At 48.0% G+C, this 19,773-nt stretch overlaps 1 protein-coding gene across 1 annotated transcript in view; it reads right to left on the bottom strand.

Annotated features, from left to right (window-relative positions):
• The window catches only part of LOC130124096 (receptor-type tyrosine-protein phosphatase F-like), a 170,711-nt gene that overhangs the window by 71,274 nt on the left and 79,664 nt on the right, over positions 1 to 19,773 (bottom strand). Inside the window, exons 6-10 of the mRNA XM_056293492.1 lie at positions 17,886 to 17,996; positions 6,793 to 7,062; positions 3,039 to 3,620; positions 2,682 to 2,815; positions 1,174 to 1,318 (exon numbers count right to left, since the gene is read on the bottom strand). Of these exons, the coding sequence (XP_056149467.1) occupies positions 1,174 to 1,318; positions 2,682 to 2,815; positions 3,039 to 3,620; positions 6,793 to 7,062; positions 17,886 to 17,996 (1,242 nt within the window). The remainder of the gene's footprint in view (positions 1 to 1,173; positions 1,319 to 2,681; positions 2,816 to 3,038; positions 3,621 to 6,792; positions 7,063 to 17,885; positions 17,997 to 19,773) is intronic.

The following is a 19,773-nucleotide window of genomic DNA, read 5'->3' as shown; positions in this document are numbered from 1 at the left end:
TGATACTCCACCCCTCCAAATGACTGGGGGGGGGGGGGGCTGAGTAAACTGGAACCGACTCTCACCAGGTGGTCCCCCAATCCACCAGGTAGCTGAGAAAACACAACAAAGGTCTGATGACACCGGACTGTGACGGACCGAATCACAACAGCGCCTCGATTTCCAGTTTTACAGAGCGGCAGCGGCGGCGGCGGTGGGGGGTAAATGTTGACACCCTGATAAAGAGAAAATTAAAAAACAAAAAAAGGAAAGGACGGGGGGGAAAAAAGACAAAAAACCGCCATGAGATCAAAGCTGTTTTTTGTTGTTTTTTTTGAAGGGGACGGCACAGGAAGTGAACTGCCTCGGAGGCAGAGAGAGCAAAGAGAGTGGGCACAGAGTGGAAGATAAGAGCGGAGGAGAGGAAGGAGATAAAATGGCTCCCCCTCCTCCCCTCCGCTGTAATTTTAACTGCTGATCCTCGGATGTCTAAACCAGGGCGCTGTTACTTGTGTGCCGGTGGTGCGGCGAGCTGGGCTTTACTGAGGTTAAATCAAGCGTGGTCCCTCAAGGGCCCGTGACGTTCCACGACCGAGGGTGGCGGTTATGAAAATTAATCTCGCCATTTCAGTAAGGACGAATATTAATTGGAACAAAGCATGAATATCCATGGGCTACGTTCATTGCTCTGAATCTTATAAAAAAAAAAAACAAACAAACAAAAAGAAAAAACCACCACAAACACCAAGCACTAGACATTAAAGCATGTGATGACACAGTGCAGAACAACACGGCGTGGCTCACAGATGCGGGATCAAGACACATTAAACGTACCTTTGACAGTGAGCAGGGGGCTTGCTCTCAATTGGAAGGACAGGGGTGTTAGTGCTGGTGACAGGGGTGCGAGGGTGAGGGCGTTTGGCGGTAGTGGAAGCGTGACGTGGAGACAACAGCTGCGTTTTCAGCAGTTATGTCGAACGTGTTGCGTTGTGAATTCGGCTTGATGCTGTGAGTCGCCCGTACTGTCTGCTTTAAACGCCGGCAAACCCAATTCCACTTGTCTACCCTCATTCAAAACAGTGCAGTGTCACATCTGTATTGTTACCATACCTTTTATCGTCGGTTAGTGGGTACAAGGAGAGAGAGGACAGATGAGAAGGAGAAGACGGGTGGTCAAAGGACTACTGGACTTACTGGATTGGGCGGTGCGGGCCTCTATTGGCTGAGTATAGACCCCTAGGCCCATCTCGGATCGGGCTGCCAAGGAGAAGCGGTACAGGGTGTCTGGCTTCAGACCCTCCACTGCATAGGACCCCGCTGGGTTGAAGGTCACATGGATCTGAGGAGGTGGGGGGAGAGATCACTTATTTGAAGATGGTGTTCACTGAATAGCAGCGATAATACTGAGCAGTCTTCTGTGTGTTTCTGAAATGTGGCCAGAATTGTGTCCACCAGTGACAGTATCACTGTTAGACAATCCATGAATGTGAAAACATACATCCTGGTTTGCCAACAGGCTGCACTGCACACGAAAATGTGACTAACATCGCTACACCCTACAACTGTATGTAAAAGAAAAGAAGAAAGCCACTTTATTTTTGTCATTGCACATGTTACAACGAAATTTGTCTTCTGCATTTAAGCCATCCTATTGTATAGGAGCAGTGGGCAGCTGCAGCACCCGGGGACCAACTCCAGTTGCTCTTTCCATTGCCTTGCTCAGGGGCAAAGACAGGAGTGTTAACCCTTAACATGCATGTCTTTTTGATGGTGGGGGGGAGACCGGAGCGCCCGGAGGACACCCACGCAGACACGGGCAGAACATGCAAACGGCCTGGGGTTTGAACTCGGGACCTTCTTGCTGTGAGGCAACAGTGCTAACCACTGGGCCACTGTATATGTAGTAATGTAGCATTGTTGTTCACATATAGTTCAGCACCACATATATATATACGTATATATTCCGCTCCTCATTAGTTGAGCACTTTTATCAACATTATTGACAGTTTCGGTAAAATAACCCCGATTATATATATATATATATATATATATATATAGATACAGATATATATTATATAAAGAGAGAGAGCGAGAGAGAGTGAGAGAGAGAGAGCGAGAGAGTGAGAATGTTAAAAATCGTGATTTTTTTTCCCTTTCAGTTAGAGGCTCAATGAATCAAATGCAGTTTCTCCATCCCAATTGCAAACAAAAATACAAGATATAGTCAAAAGTGCACCAAAAACAACAAGGACAACCCATTCGAACATATTGATTGGGTGGGAATAAGCATTCGAGCCCAGCACAGTTCCAGCAGAGGTTATTGCATGACATTGAAAAGCAAAATAACTGCGCTCTCCGTCAGTACAGTAATTCTTTCTCGTCGGCCAGGGAGCCGACTGCAACGCTGCAACAGCACTGCTTCAGCCAAGCCACCCCATTCCAAGAAATTGCATCATAAAAAGCAAGATTCATTTCTTTTGCAATCGTACACTTTCGAGTTGTGGAACTAAATCTGTGCTTGAGTGACAGATAGAATCTGAGTGAAAGAGATGGATGGAGACAGACAAGAGAGATATAGAAAGATAGATAAAAAGACAACCGGACAAGGAAAGAAAGAGCAATAACAGACAGAGACAGACAGACATAATAGACATACTACATACACAAACACAGACTCAATAGTTGTGTCTTCATATTGCTACCTTGTTGTCAGAGTCGGCCTCCCAGTATTGCAGCTCATACTTGGTGATGGAGTCCTGCACGGGCCACAGCCAAGTCAGCAGGATGCGAGTGTCCAGCTCAGCTTCGGCCTCAAAGCTGGACGGCTGGGCTGGAACTGGGCGCAGCCAGGCAAGGAGACAAGGGAAAAAGAGACTTATGAAAAGAGAGGACACGAACTATGACCCACAACGTCAGATGTAATATGTCTTGTCGCACACAGAGTGGGCTGTGTGGGAGTCAAGTGGTTCGATATACAAACATACAGACTTGCAGACACACACACACACACACACACACACACACACACACACATGCATTCACATGGGGGGATTGCTCACCTCCCTGCTGTGTTTTAACTTGCAGGACATCAGAGGGTGGCCCGTCCCCTACGGAGGTAAAGCCCAGCACCCTGAGGCTGTAGGTGATGTCGGTGGTTAGGCCTGAGATGGTAGTCAACCTGCTGTCGTCTGTGTTGTGTTTCTGCCAGGCGTTCAGCGGCGCCGTCAGGTCCGAGCTATAGTAGACCCGGTATCCCCGGATCTGTCCATTGGGCTCCTCTGGCGGCTCCCACTGGACCAGCATAGTGCTCGGGCTCAGCATGCGTGCCTGAACATGCAAAGGCGGTGAGGACGGGGCCTGCTCACCAGTGCGTGTCTCCACGGGGTCACTGGGTGGCCCGCGGCCGATGTTATTTACGGCCATGATGCGGAACTCATACTCGGAGTAAGGGCTGAGGCCGCCGATGCTGTAACGAGTGGTGGCCACACCGTCCACTTCCTGGAAACCGTTGTCAGACACCTTGGCCCTGTACTGGATCATGTAGTAGGAGACGGGCTCCGGGTTCCCAGAATCCCATGTAAGAGTCACGCTGGTGGCTGTGGTCTCCGTCACGATGAGGGATGTGGGGGGCTTTGGCAGAGCTGAAGAGGGAGAGGAAGGGCGGGACTGGTTGGCACTTGTAGTTGTCAGGGAGTTGGTGGTTTATAAAATAGGACCTATCAGGCCCATCAGATATCATAATATTTAGTCTTTGGGCATGATAAAAATAAAATCAGCTGTTGTGGAGAATAGCATCATTGGGTATCACTTCACATTAAGTGCACGTAGTAAGTGTTAGTTAATAAGTAATAAGACCCTGATAAGTCCTTATAAAATGCTTATTAACATTATGCATTAATAATACTCTATAAGTGTTAACAATAGCCAGCGGTGGGCTGTCAGTCAAAAATCAAAAATCAGAATTTGTTTTAATAGTTAAATTGAAGTGTGCCTGAAATGTGTCTGAATTCAATGACTTGTTTCCTGCTGAGGCTGAGCTGGGATTTCCTGTATCGAAATGTCCTCTAAACGCATCACAGCTCCTGGGACCAGCACTAGCGGTGCTGCTAGCCTTTCGCTGAAACCCCAAACTGCCAACTGATTACAACTTTGAATGACGGTATCATCAGCCAATCAAATGTTGATGTGTAATGACAGAACACCTCAAGGCCCTGCAATGTATCGGCGCTCGCCTCCGGTGCCATCCTCAACTTTGAGTTTGGGCCTTTGGCGGGTTGTGAGCGACCTAAGCTACATGCTGATGGAAAATGGCAACAGCCGCTGCGTTCACAGCTACTGACGATCTTGTTTCCGATCTCCTTCATGTGCGTTTTTCAAGGGGATCATTTGGAGACGAAGAAATAATTACGAGGGGGAAACCTACATCTGTGCTGGATGGGCTTACAAAGGCCAGCAAAGGTAACTTACATGTTTCATTTTTATCTTTATTTTTATATACATTTATTTCTAGTTTTTCCCCTTATCCCACCCAATTAACCCAATGGCATATGGCCGGAACTCTTGTCAAATAACTCCCCTGGCTCACGTTTCCACAGGAAGGAGATAGTCGTAACACCAGCTTCCTTCAAACTCGTGTCGGCTGCTCTCGCTATTTTACACGCTGAAGCCTCGCATGGATTGCATCACCTTCAGGCTGCAAAGGAGGCGTAGGGAGAATGCTTCCGGTTGCTCGGCTGCAGGCGCCCGGATGGGCCAGAGGGGTCGCTGGAGAACGACGAGTCCCCGAACACTACACCGATCTACACCCTCTATCCCTCGGGTAAGGGGGGCCTAATGAATGCCTTACCCCGTGGACGCTCTGGCCATGACCGGTTACAGCGAGTCTGGGATACGAACCTCCCAGCCACATGACGAGCGGGTTGCAAGAACGGCGGTTTATCCTGCTCAGCCATCAGAGCGGCACGTTTCGTTTTTCTAACTGAACTGAAGGTGGTGCACTGATAATATTGTGGTTATACTTTATTGAATTTGTTGGAAATGTGGGAGTGACTGGTAAACCCTGTGTGTGCAGTCTGGTTGCTGAGTGACATAAAGGAAGATTTGACGGTGATACTGCAATAGCTGCTATAGGGTGTGTTGTGGCTGTTTAAGATCAGCGGTCTTGTTTGTGTTGCTCCAGTAATGCATATAGTGCATGACAGCGTAGTTTGTTTGTGGCTGTGTTGGCTGTATCGGCACCCATATGACAAATTGTGTGTGTGTGGGTGTGCGCAGTTCATTACTAAAGGCCCCTACTGAAACCCCACAGTATGCTACTGATAACAGCATCACAAACATGTTTTCAGCCATTCGGCGGCCCTGGCAAAAGATGCAAAACCTACTTTTTCCACACTCGTCAGGTTGTAAGTCCAATCTGCATAAAACCTTGTCCACAAACTGCAAAAGTTATGATTATAAGGGCCTTATTACCTATTAATTAACACTTATTACATGCACTTAGTGTAAAGTGTTACCCATCATTGGTAGCCTTCAAAAGAAAGCCGGAGTGCTGAAATGACTGAGTGTTTCATTGGCTTATCATTATAACACATCATCGATGACCACTGTCCTAAAATCAATTTAAAAACAGCGCTGAAATGCCAATTTAGCATTTTCAAATATGGCCCCGCCATTACTGACAATGGGAAGGAAATTGCAGGACGGGGCTCCTGTTGAGAGAGGATGATAGATACAAACAAAGCCACAGGGTCTACATTAAGGTTATCTTGGAAAGGGTCTGTATTGCTGTGGCTCATATAAATGGCTGTGGCATTCTGGGTATCGATCAGCTAAGTGGAGAGAGCAAGATCAATGAAGACAACAGCTGATAACAGAAGCTGCAATTGCAGACACAACACGCTAATGGGACAAACCAACAAATTTAGATACACACAAACTCTCACAAACACACCCATAAACAAGGCTCAGCATTTTTGGTTTTTAACCGATTTTCACCGAAAATACCCAGATTTTTTTTTAAAAAGGAGCAGATCGGTTTAAACTGATTTTGTTTCCACGGATCCAAAAGTTGTTCCTGTTCGTGCGAGGTTGTGCAACAGTGTCCTCTTGTGGCGAAATTCGGCATGCTGGATGGCTTCGAAAAATAAAAACCGAAAATGCTGAGCCTTGTCCCTAAACAAATCCTGCGTATATTTATGTTCAGAGTAAGCAGCCAGCCAACAGCGTAACCCTTCCATTTCACTCCTGATATCCAGGAAAGCCAAAGGCTCCAGCCCCTGGGGTCCACTAAGATCACACACAAAAAAGTTTCCAGTGAAAATATTTAAAAAGTCTGGTTTGCTCTGTTGTGTAACAGCCAATCTCATTACCAGCATATGAATCTGAAGGGATGAATCATGTCAGCAGCTGAGGTCACATCATTAAAGTGACAACCTCACTGTTCACTGCCTTTAACCCTGTAAGTCAGCGATGGCTGGTGATGCCCTCTGAAGCACACAGATAGATCAGCACATGCCCCAACCCATTTACAATGACATGTTTTTAGGAGCTCACCTGAAATTTTAGGGGCCAAGGGAAGAATGGAAATCTCACACCAATTTTCTTTTTCTGATTCTCAAGCTGCAAACGTGCTCCTTTTTCAGTACTCTCAGAGAGCAGGGCCCTGTCATTTACCAGCTGCGAAAATGGCAGGCAGCGCTACATCCCTTCATGTGCAAGTCAGCTTAAAGACTCCTGCATAGTTTTCACATCTTTCCTAGCTAAGAACAAAAAACCGCTCCTCGTAGACCCAAGCCGAGCAGCGCGAGCTCTCACCTTTCACGACGACCTGCGCCGTAGCCTCGATCATGCCCAGCGAGGACATGGCAACACAGGTGTAGTTGGCTGATTCTCGGATGTTGGTGACCTCCATCACGTTGCGGCCCACCGGCATCTCTTCCTCCTTGGTCAGCTCCACATCACCCTTCATCCACTTGATGTAAGGCATGGGGGAGCCTACCGCCACGCACGTCAGGTTGACGCTCCCACCAGGCATCACCTCTTGGTTGGTGGGCGGGATGGAGAATCTGGGCGGGACGCGTCGCACTAACAAGGTAGGAAGGAACGCAGGAGGGGGGTGGAGAAGGGAAGTCAGTTAGGAGGGATACAACAGGTGAACAGGGTAGGTGGGGGTTTTGTGCTTTGACGAACGGCCTCGCCCATTATGACACAGCGCTGACATGGCCGGCAAAGAAAAGAAAACCCTGTAGAAAGGGTGGCCGATCACTTTAGTCTGAATCTGCAGGAGTGAACAACAGGAATAATAAAACCGTCGCAGAATGGGCTCTGGAAATTCACAAGAAAAACTTTGAGGTGGCGCTTTATCCTCTTGCCCACAAAAGCAGAATGAAATAATAAAAAATAAATAAATAAAAAAAGCCCAGTTCTTGCGGGGGACTAGGCTATATCTGGCCCTCTTTTGTCCAACTATCAAATGGTGGTGAGAGTTGCATCATTGAGGGACCCTGTGGAGAAAGCATTGTCTGACACCCCCCCCCCCACACACACACACACTCGCTTTTCTCCCTCCCTCTCCCTCGCTCCATCTCTCGGAGGCTCTGTCTCCTCAGCCCGCCTTTCTCGTCCTGTCTCACCCTCTCTTTGTGCAGCTCAGATATGCAGATAGGCTGACATTAAAAAGGGGTTCCCATGGAGACGGAAAAGGGCTCGATGACGTCACCGGGGAATAGGCGAGCGCCGAGGCTGGGCGCTCGTCGTGATGCTGAAAAGCTGGCCCGGAATAAACAGGCAGCCAGCACTTGCATACAACTTTTGTTTTCTATCTAAATAAGGATATACATATAAATAAATATAAAAATGGCTTCGTTTATTTATACAGCTCGGATATTATTATGTTTTTAGTCATTTACGCCAGCCGTGGGGATCTTGTCTGTTTGACAAGGTGAAGAAAAGAAGAAGAAAAAAAAAAAACCCTAAACTGACAATGCAACGCTAACGTTCGTCAGTGTCAGACTTGTTTGCGTTGTGACAGGCTGAACCTGTGAGCCGACTGTGGAACGGCAGCGCTCCGGCTCCTCGCTCACCGAGCCAGGCAAGCCGAGCCAAACCTTCACCTCGTTCATCAGCAGCCATTATTACAGTCCCACTATTGCCGGTCATACGTATTCAAAACACTCCGGCGCGGAAGTATCCCCGCAGAATTTATACTGCTTGTTTCCCCTAATGCACTACAGCATCTCCGCGTCTCTCTGGGAGGATGAAAAAAAAGGAGGGGGGGGGGAGCTCTGTGGCTGTAATTGCTCTTTTGCACTGGTCCCCATGAAAATGGATTTTCAAATGTGACTCCCCCCCCCCCCCCCCTCCCTCATCTAATTTGAACCGGAACGCCGTCAAAGCCACGCTTGTTATTCACCTCATTATGAGCCGAAATGGAAAAACACAAAAGCACCTTTTGAGATTCAAGTCAAGGAAATACTTGGCTTTCTGGACTATAATTAGTAGGAACCTGGTTCGCACTCTCGTGCATTTTCCTCAAATTTTGAGGTGCTGTAGGTACACTCACTGTTCCTCTTTTTGATTAAAGTCGCATCCTTCAGGCTCTTCGCTTTCGTCTCAATATCTCGAAAAATTGCGAGGACAGAGGTAGGTTTGGGGCAGGGGACACAATATGGAGCCAGCACAAAAACCGCAGGGAGGAGGAAGCCTTGGTACACATCCATGAAAACTGCAAGCTTTAGCCACGGAAGACAATTAAATCATGCACCTTTTTTTTTTTATTTTGCATGGCCTAGCACTGTAGGCCTCCTTACCGCGTGAATTAAATCCTCTGCATCTATCTAAAAAGGATGGACAACTTTCCACAAGGGTTTTAAATGAAAAGAACGCAGTATAACACTGGGCAGTGGGGAGAGCTGGTCGAGGACAAGGCCGAGTGCGAACGCATAGCTGTCTGTGCATGCAAGGCTGAGTGCAGTCAAGGCAAAGCTTTAGTGCAAACATTGAAAACACAAAGGAAAGTTCTAGAACGGACAGTCCAGAGGGATTTGCAACAGCAGTGGCATCTCGCCTGTGCAGCTCACAGACAGATGGACCGGTTGCCCTCTTACATGCATAGACTCATGACACGGGGGGGTCACATTAAGATTCACGGAGCGGGGCTGCAATCTCCAAACAAGGCATGCAACTAGTGCAGATGAGCCACATGGTTGGCTAGCAAGCTTGAGGACAAGGGGGGGAAAGATACAGGAGGGTATGTGTCACCTGTACATCTGCCTACCAACGCAACTAAAGCAGGACAGACGGTTTGCTGTTTGGGAATTTACATGGTCCTTGAAAGAAAGGAAAAACTCGAGCGACAGGCGAAGGGGGAGGACCACCTGTGGCGCCTTGCGAAGTCATACTGTAAAAAGAGCGCTTTCTAGCCAGCTGTGCAGGAAAAGCGGGGCTCGTGAGGGAGGTCTAATGCAAAGACCATTAAGCTCAGTGTATCTGTTACTCTGTCATGATTTCAAAGACTTAACAGTGCTAAGAGCAGCCCGTCAACGGGGGGGGGGGGGGCTGTGTATATTGAACACTTAATGTTGTGAATAATTCATGGTGTGCGGTTAAGTTTGGAGAGGTGCTGTGGAATAAAATGACTGGAGGGGAGGTAATTGTTATCGATTTCCCCCCAAGCCGCTCTCCTGTTGAGAGCGGCTTGGATAGACGGGCTCCGGACTCTATCAAAACCACAAAATAAGCCCCGTCTCCGCTCTGCCCGCCTGTTTGCTGGATACCTATAAATTTAACAGCCTTGACAAAGTGCTCGAGGATAGCAGAACCTGTCCAGTCAATCAATATCTGAGCAAGCTGGCACTGAGTCGGTGGGTTCCCGGGCTTCCTGGCAGGAGCTTTGGGCTACTGTGATGGCTGATCATCCCCCTGTCAGCACACTGCCAACTTTTGTTTTCCGTTGACCATCTCTTCCCATGGTAATGTTCCTGGCACCGCTTGTGATAGGAGGGAAATGTTTGTTTCCAAACTAACTGCACAGCTATTTTGGACAAACACAAACGACTAAAGTAATACCAAATAAAACGAAACTAATTAAAATCGCACTCGCTAAATTTGTGGAGGGAGAACTCAGGTTTCCTACAATAATTAGGTTTTGGTTTTTTGCCCTTATTCTCTCCAATTGAATTTGGCCAATTACCCCACTCTTCCGAGCCGTCCCGGTCGCTGCTCCACCCCCTCTGCCGATCCGGAGAGGGCTGCAGACTACCACATGCCTCCTCCGATATATGTGGAGTCGCCAGCTGCTTCTTTTCACCTGACAGTGAGGAGTTTCACCAGGGGGACGTAGCACGTGGGAGGATCACGCTATTCCTCCCAGTTCCCTCTCACTCCCCGAACAGGCGCCCCGACCGACCAGAGGAGGCGCTAGTGCAGCGACCAGGACACATACCCACACCCGCAGACACGGCCAACTGTGTCCGCAGGGACGCCCGACCAAGCCGGAGGTAACACAGGGATTCGAACTGGAGATCCCCGTGTTGGTAGGCAACGGAATAGACCGCTACGCTATGCGGAAATAATTAGGGTTTTTGTTTTTTTTTAGCCATTAATCATTCACTAATAACTAGTTTTAGTTAGTCTACTCTAATTATATGTCGAATAGATTTTGCTGGATTATCACAATCAATCACTCAGTAAGGGTGGATATGATGTTTGTTTTTTAATTACAGACTCCACGAAGGGCAAAACCTGTTGAGCCGGTGTTTGGGTTTTAAATACGACGTAGCATCGCACCATTAACGTGATGAGCGCGCGGCCCTCCTCTGCAGCGAAGCCGACTCAGAAGGGGAGGTGGCTCTCTTTGAAAATGGCTGAGCGGAGCCCATTCCACCCACCGCCCAGTGCTCGGGTAGAGGATAGCGGCAGTAAAACAGACATAATCCCCTGGGAAGGGCTTTGTCAGTTCTGATAGCCATGTCCCTCAACAGGGGACCAGGGGAGTTCCCTCCTAAATACCTGACAAATCCTGTTGCCACCTGCATACCTGAATAATCCTCTGACGTGTTATGCCTACATGCAGGTGGATGTAAAGGTTGCGGGTGCGAGCAGCTACGGTTTGCAACGGGTGTGGTTGACGGTTGAAACTGGAGAGGCGAGAGAGAGGGTAAACAAATAGTGCCGTGACAAGGACTCGGCGCAAACTGCACAGGCTCCCGTTAGGGGGCACGGCTGAGGTCCGATGTGGGGGGAGGCATGCATGTGCTGGTAATGGGATCCACGCAAGCCGGCAGAGAAAAGGACAACAGCAAAGACGAGAGTAGAGGCGGGGGGTTGAATGTTCCAATTATTGTTTTAATTATTGATGGTTTTTTTTGGATTTTTTGTTCATCAAAAAGGGCTAGCAGGACTACTTCACTCCACCTCAAACCTGCTGCCAAAGCAGACTACACCCCTGTGAATGAGCCTATCTGTCAATATCTCTGCAATAAAAAGATTTTTTTTCATACACTGTGTACACCAATTACTTACAAATCTTGCTTATGATGTTTAAAAATGTGGTTTTGAGTTTTAGCTGTGCCCTGCGCTAAAATGTATATTTTTGTACCACTTCCCACTTACATAAGCGTTCACATTGCTGTGAATTTAAGCTTCCCGTTTTGGAAAATGTTAAAGGAAGTGAGCTGCCACAGAAGACCTAAAAATTGACGTACTTGCATATTTTATGTGCCGTACAAAAATCTTTACAGCATAATGACCCGTAGATCCACGTGAGGCCTCTAGTTCTACCTAAAGATCACACAGCCCGTAGATCCACGTGAGGCCTCTAGTTCTACCTAAAGCTCATATAGAAAACAAGCCCACTACAAACAATGGATTTTTAAAAAAAATTTTTAGACAATATCCGTCCATCCATTATCCAAACCGCTCATCCTGCTCTCAGGGTTGAAGGGAAGGTGGAGCCTATCTCAGTAGTCACTGGGCGGCAGGCGAGGAAACACCCTGGACACCCTGGACAGGCCACCAGACCATCACAGGGCTGGCACACACATTCCCACCAAGGGACAATTTAGTACGGCCAATTCACCTGACCTACATGTCTTTGGACTGTGAGAGGAAACCGGAGCACCCGGAGGAAACCCGCGCAGACACGGGGAGAACATGCAAACCCCACACTGAGGACGACCTGGGACGACCCCCAAGGTTGGACTTCCCCGGGGCTCGAACCCAGGACCTTCTTGGTGCGTGGCGACCACGGTAACCACTGCACCACCATGCCGCCAGATAAAAATCATATTAACATCAATATCACTATTAATATTAATATTGGTTGGGGTTAGGGCTACGATAATGGATGAATGGATGGATGGATATTGATAGATGATAATGATATTAATATTAATATCAATATTAATAGATAACAATGATATTAATAGATGATAATGACAAGGACACATTTTTTATTATTTGTAACATACTGAACAAAAGCCGTCAGGATTAACGCGGTATTTGTTACTGTGTTTGTCTGTTCCTCACTGTGGGAGAGTGAAGCCCCTCTGACTGTAAATGTGATTAATGGCGAAACCCGAAGTTACGCCCGAAGTGTGAAGAAACACAGAGAAGAGAAGCTGTTGTCCTGATCAGTACCATGCATCACAACAACTGACATAACCGGCAAAGAAAATAAGGTCTACAATCGGACGAAGGGAGGGTAGAAATCATAGATAAGATGGCAGGAGCCTACATCTGGATGCGACTACCCTGAATGTCTACACATCCCTCATTGCCCAGCGCTGCGTGAAACAGATGTGCACCACGCAGAATGGCGGTTTGCCAGGGAGCTGACCCAAGAGACGGTAACGCCACACATTAAGGAATCATCTGGAATACAGCAACCTGCAGTGCCACGCCACTGATGAAATGGCAAATTATGGGGCTGGCGGTGGAAAAAAAAATATCCACCAACACCATCTCCATTTCAAGACAGACGGGGACAAATGGAAAGAAAAAAGGATGTGAAATATGTCCCTGTATCGAAGATTGGAAGTCAAAGGGCTGTCTGCGTGTGATATGTGGTCCAATGCAATGCATTGTGGGTTCCCGTCTGGATGTTCTGAAAAAAATGTGAGACTGAAAAACAAGTTAAGATGGACCATTACTGACCCTTTATCCATTTTGAGCCCGTAACGGATGACAATACATCCTTTACTACACTTCTTCTCCTCTAGCTAGATAACAAACTAAAAGCTACAAAAACATCCTACCGTGAACCCAGAATGCACTGCACTCATGTCCCCATTTGCTCATTTTAGTCCAGACATTAACCAAAAGGTACACTTGGTCTTCAGCGATGTGGAACGAGCCGGACCTAATGCAATACAAGAACACTGAACATCGCGGCCTTTCGAAGAGCGCTACGCGGAGATGCCCTTAGACCCCCCGTAATGCAAAGTTGTGGGTGGTAGAGAGTTACACATCAGAGGGTCAAAAGAGAAAGTGACCTACCTCCCCGTGGATCTGTTTGTGGATGGTAGATGATTTGATGAAGGTGGAGCGATGGAATGAGGAGATAGAAAATAGAGAGGAAGACAAGAGAGTGAAACAGAACAATGCTTCTGTAGACACAGTGAAGGTTAGTGACAGGGAAGAGACAAAATCACACACACACCCATAAACACACACATAAACACACACTCGCACACCAATGGAACAGGGAAACGAACATTTTGTGCACCAGCACGCCAGAATAATTATTTTTGTGAATTTGCAGAACTAGTAAGTCTCATGACGTAGGTCGCCAAATTGACTTTTGGGAAAAAACAGGAAGGGACTTCTGAATCATGGGTTGGTTAGAAGAGGAACATGTCAACCATAGCAATTACCAATTACTGGGGCAGGCTGATGCTAGCTTCCTGCCCTGACACACCAACAGACACGCACAGACACACGAGACAAGCACAGGCAGATCGGCACACACTCACAAAAGAACGACATGAAGATATTCAGGTGAGAGAAAAGCCGGCTGCAGCGCTCCACCCGCCGTGACATATTGACATGTCACAGAGATATACGAGGAAGTGCCAACAGACAGAGGCTGACGTCCCTCCATTGTGAGATCAGCACTTGACAAATAACCGCTGCCGCTTGTGCGCGAGCGGTTGTGATTCTCCCCACGTCGACCCAGTCCCCCTTAAGAGGAGGGTCGCTGTAGCAGACCCACGGCGGACAACTGCACCCGTGCACGAGCGCGGGTGCGCACTCGCGTGGCATTCTTAATGGATGAGAAGAGGAAGGCCATAAATAGGTATGCAGACAGGAAGGAAAAACAATCCATGGACAAACCCCCCCACCCCCAACCCTCACCCTCACCCTCCCTTTGCCATCAACTTCCCCACACCCCCTCCCCTGCCCTCCAACCACCCACGCAGAAATAGGAGGATGTCGTTTTTTTCTGGTAGCGCTACAATGTCAGGACAAGGGTGGAGTTGGCGGCGGTGGTGTATTTGTGTACCTGCAGACAGCAGGTGGATCAGGTAGCCTCATTCAGGGACATGGAACACAAGCCCGTAACGATCACATTTGACTCAGATATGTCAGGGTGGTGTGTGTGTGTGTGTGTGTGTGTGTGTGTGTGTGTGTGTGTGTGTGTGTGTGTGTGTGTGTGTGTGTGTGGTGCTGAGTGAAAGTAGTACAGCAGCCTATTCACAAATAATAGTGTGCGGTGCGCCGACATGAAGCTGTGGTATTATTCATTGATATTTCAAGGCTAGAAATGAAAGAAGTTGTCAGCTCAACGAAGAAGGACTCTTTACAAGGTGGAGAATGTAATCATCACAATTGACTCGTGGCTTTTTACTCCTTAAAAAATGCAATAATAAAATACAGCACATCTCTGCATTGCACTGCAATAGTCAGTGCGTCACGGGCCATTAGGAATTGTCGTATCTTGTTCTGTAGGTCTTAACACAGGCGTTCTCGATAGTTTTGTGCCAGAAGCTCTGCATACTAAAACGAGAAACACCTTCTTACACCCATATTTTCTTGCCAGACTCCTCCTGCACATCAACGCCATTACATTCAGAGGTCTTCAGGTGACCTGCGCGCTCACTGTTCCAAGCTTGTTATGTTCACAGTTTGGAGAGGAGACATTAAAAGCCTCTTTCTGGGGTCTCTAAATTTAAAGAGAAGCACAGGGACGCAGAGGGAAATGGACAGAGTCACGTCAAAGGCTGTCCATCTTGAGGAGTGGATGTCTTCATGCGTGCTCAATAATCAATAATAACCCCGGTAAGGAAATCCCACCGACTTGAATCAGTGCATCGTTACCAATGGGCAAATTTGCTCTTACACACCCATGGAATTTTTTAGTCCCTCAAGATTGTCTGGCAGTCAACAGCAAGGCATGATGGTTATTTGTAATTCCCTCCTCCTGACATCTATTGTCTTACCTCTTGCAACGAGCAACCACCCAGGCCTGCAAAGACACCAGTGTTAGCCAATCGGTGTCTAAATTCAGGGGTTACCCAGGTTCTACGCTGGTCTCTGAGACAAACTTCAGGGCTAAAAAATCCCATGGGTGTGAAAGAGCAAATTTGCCCATAGTAACGACTGAGACACGAGGCCCCGGGACACTGGACACAGCTCATCTCCCACCAAACTCGGTGTCCGGATGAACTCATTCAACTTTCCGGGATTAGAGGGGGATGTTTTAAACCCAATCAAACAGCCCGATGACAGTACTACCCCAGGTCTGGTGTCCTCACCCTCGCCGCTGTTAACGAAGACAGAGTGAATACACGGCGAGAGCCTTTGTCCCCTATTCCAGGCAAGTGCACTTTTAAAAGGTTACGGTTGGTTTGATTTCTATCCCTCCGCAAGCGTTGCGAGGCTGGTGGAAAGTTGGTGTCGGGGGCCAACGGGTTGACAGCTCCTGGGTGGTGTTACAGACTGGCGAGGCCCGGAGGCCACGCTGGCGCCAAGCCACACTACAACTGTAATTACCTCTGCAGAAGAAGAAAAAGGGGGGCTTGTCTGCACCTGTGACAGACACGCCCTGATTGGACTTCTGAGCTTCACATGTCTTCCTTGCCTCTGCGGTATGGACCTGCTCATGTAAAGGTATTATATAGTAAAAACCTTTTGGACTTTGCAGTGTTTGCTATGTAAATCGCATGCAGTCATGGTGCTCGGGGGTAATTTGAGCTTTGGTTCCAGTTCCCCGCTCTCCTTGTTACCGCCAGGGTTATAAGTACAAGTTGCTGTGCTGGAGAAGGGAAAAAAAAAACATTTATCTTGGATACCTTTTCATAAAAAGAAACACTGATGTCGAAGATTAAGACTTTGTTTCCTGGTCTTTAAGACGGAAACTTGACAAAATGGCTCCCTTATTTTTTCAGTGATGTTTTCTCAGCAGTGGTTTAGAATTTGCTTTTTGTGGTGATGTATCACTACCGAATGAACACAGAGGAAACACTGGACACCATTCTAATGGATGGGAAGAAAACATCATTTAGCCAGGCTGTAGTTTCTCTCGCTCCCTCCTTCCCTCCCTCTCTCTACCCCCTCCCTCGCTCTCCTTCCCTCTCTCTCTCCTTCCTTTCCTCCCTCTCTCCTTCCCTCCCTTTCTCCTTCCCTCCTCTCTCTCTCTCTCCTTCCTTCTCTCTCTCCCTCCCTCTCTCTCCTTCCCTCGCTCTCTCTCCCTCCTTCCCTCCCCCTCTCTCCTTCCCTCCCTCCCTCGCTCTCCCTCCTTCCCTCCCTTTCTCCTTCCCTCCCTCCCTCTCTCCTTCCTTTCCTCCCTCTCTTCTTCCCTCCCTTTCTCCTTCCCTCCTCTCTCTCTCCTTCCTTCTTTCTCTCCCTCCCTCTCTCTCCTTCCCTCTCTCTCTCTCCCTCCTTCCCTCCCCCTCTCTCCTTCCCTCCCTCCCTCGCTCTCCCTCCTTCCCTCCCTTTCTCCTTCCCTCCCTCCCTCTCTCCTTCCTTCCCTCCCTCTCTCCTTCCCTCCCTCTCTCTCTCTCTCAAGACAGAGAGGGCAAGCAAGAAATATTTGCTTTAAACAAAGTTACAAAATAATAGTAAAGTATGCATCTTCCTCACTTCTCCCCTCTCCCTCCTTCCCTGCCCTCCCCTTCCACCCACACTAACAACTGGAGCAGCTATTCTGTTTCATGTACATCAGACAGCTTTAGCTGTCCAAAGGCGCTGACCCAGGCTGCACTCTCCTCCTATACTGGCCCCTCGCAACACTGGCACAATACTGCCCTCTCCTCACACTGCTCCTGGCACGACCGGAACAAAAACAAACCCTGAAACTCCAGACAGTGCATGCCAGAGGAGCTCTGAGCTGTGTGGGAGAGGGAATAATGGAGCCTTTGGATACAGCCAAAAGAAAAAGACCAAAAAGGGGGGGCCCGACGTGGTTTTCAACGCCAGTGGAGGAAACAGTTTCAATGCAGCTGTTTTCACAGTGGTGGCACCTGGCGGAGCTGGCAGACGCACAGGAGGCTGAGGTTAGTTCAGCTCATTGGTATGGGAGGAATGACGAGGCGATGATAATGGCAAATGAGTGGGAAGGAGAGAAATAAATATATAGGGGGAGAGAGAGAGAGCGAGCGAGCGAGAGAGAGAGAGAGACATACAAACACAGAATAGCAGACAATGGGAAAGGGGAGATAGAGATAGACATATGTTTAGACACTGGTGAATTAACAACCTCGAGGGTGCAAGAAACACCATGAAGGAAGAATGATTAAGAATTAAGAGACATGTGGTTAACAATCACTTAACATTTTAGAGCGAGAGAGAGAGAGAGAGAGAGAGAGAGAGAGAGAGAGAGAGACATTGAGATGTGAGTGTTAATATATGGTAACACTGCCTAATACAGATAATAATATCAACTTTGGGGAGCAAATGTACGATCTTACCTCGCACATAAAGGTTGGCAGGTGCAGAGTAACGTGTCCCGGCACTGTTCATGGCAACACATTCATATTTCCCTTGGTCCGACTCCTCGCTGTTCTCAATCTGCAGCGCTCCTGTGCAGGGGGGATTAACAAATTTAGCCACTGTGACAGTTGCAGAATTACAAAACACATCCCTGGCAAGGCACACACTAGACGACTCGCTAGAGAGCACGTAGTCAACTAGTCAACAACACTTTGTGTGCATGATCAAGTGTCCCAGATATGGAGGGCTGCATGGTGAAGTAACCGCCTACGGCGCAACAAGCATTTAGCTGATTTGGCAAGTTTATGCAATCCACAAATCAACATATTTGCTCAGCCGTGTCAAGTGCTGGAAAAAAACAAAAACGTCGAGACACTTGTGTGGAGACCATGACTTAGGGTCAGTTATTCACCAACATAATCAAATAATCCATGGAAATCAAAGCCTGTGTACGCTCTTTGCTCATGAGAACAAGTTACACAACAAGAGCCAGAAGTTAGCTTTATGCTAGGCTAAGCTGCTGGATAGCCACCGCAGCTCAGGCTGCAGGACGGATGTGAAATTCAGGTAAACAAATAAACAAACATTAATAACTAATACTGTTCTACGAAAAGAGGTCTTTCAGAGACACAGTACTAGAAAGCAATTTCCATCTGAACGTGTCCTCTTGACTTGTGGCCTTGCTAATATCCTGAGCTCAAGGGTCCGTCCAATTTTGAACCCATTTAATCAACTAGCTAGCAAGGCAGAGGCTGGTATTGATGATTTGCGTTGCTCATTTCAGTCGTTACGTGTACGACGGTCTGACATTTTTGCAGCGAAGCAACCGACCACCGAGGCGTCATTTTTTTCCCAGCCTTTGTTATGAGCCATGCATTGAGTGGTGGGATCGATCTGTTCCCCAATTACTGGTGATTTGAACATTTCTCGCTAACGTCTCTCCGGGGAGAAAGGGCCTCTGCCAGATGGGTTAGATTAATATTCACCATCCCAAGTAGTTGCGGCCATTAGACGGAAAGATAACATGTTGTTTCTAACAAAGCATGAAAGCCCGAGAGACTCGTCCTTGCGTGGTCACTGCTGTACGCCATGTTCCGAGCCAAGCGGAGACAGCTCTCCTGTTATTGCTGCTACTGAACTGGAAAAGGCCAACAGCTGTGAAAACCGGTAAGTCCACCATTTTCCAACAGTCAAATTATCTTAAGGTTCGCTCAAACAGTAGTGGTGAAAGGAGTGCAGTCGGTGGGCGGCAAGCCCGGAAATAAAGAAATACCACGTTACACTTTTCTAAGCAAATACACCTCCCCTGCTGTGCGGCGGCTGCACATCTGTGTATTCCGGGTGAGTGATAACGGTTATCAACTCTCCAAACAGCATGGCGTCGGTGTGAGGGACTGCCGCACGCCATGCGGTTTGAAATCGACAAGAATAATCAGCAGACGATGACGTCGGCATACATTTGAAACACCATGCAGTAATGAGATGAATGCAACAAACAGGTTTGCCACCGAGCAAAGGAGGACTCAAACCAAGACAGGACCAAATAGGAGAGGCAAAAGGGGCAGGGGGAGGGAGTGTTGGGGTGGATGACATCGGATGATACCACTTCAGATCTCATGACAACAGATCCCTTAGGAGCGTTGCCTCTGCGCGCCTGGCTCATCTCTCTCTGATTCAGCAATGGCGCACACCTGCATACTAATGCCCGCATCACCAATCTGTCAATCTGCCCGCCTTCCCGGAGGGGAGAACAATTAGAGAGCTGCAGGAATCCGGCAGTCACCTGGCCTCCGCTGCCTTTCTGTGTGAACTTGCTTGTCTCGTCTTGAACGGACAGATACACTCACACCAGCTCGGGGTGAATTC

This window comes from Lampris incognitus, chromosome 14 (genome assembly GCF_029633865.1).
Source record: "Lampris incognitus isolate fLamInc1 chromosome 14, fLamInc1.hap2, whole genome shotgun sequence".
Taxonomy (NCBI): domain Eukaryota; kingdom Metazoa; phylum Chordata; class Actinopteri; order Lampriformes; family Lampridae; genus Lampris; species Lampris incognitus.
This window is presented reverse-complemented; position numbering and strand designations above follow the sequence as displayed.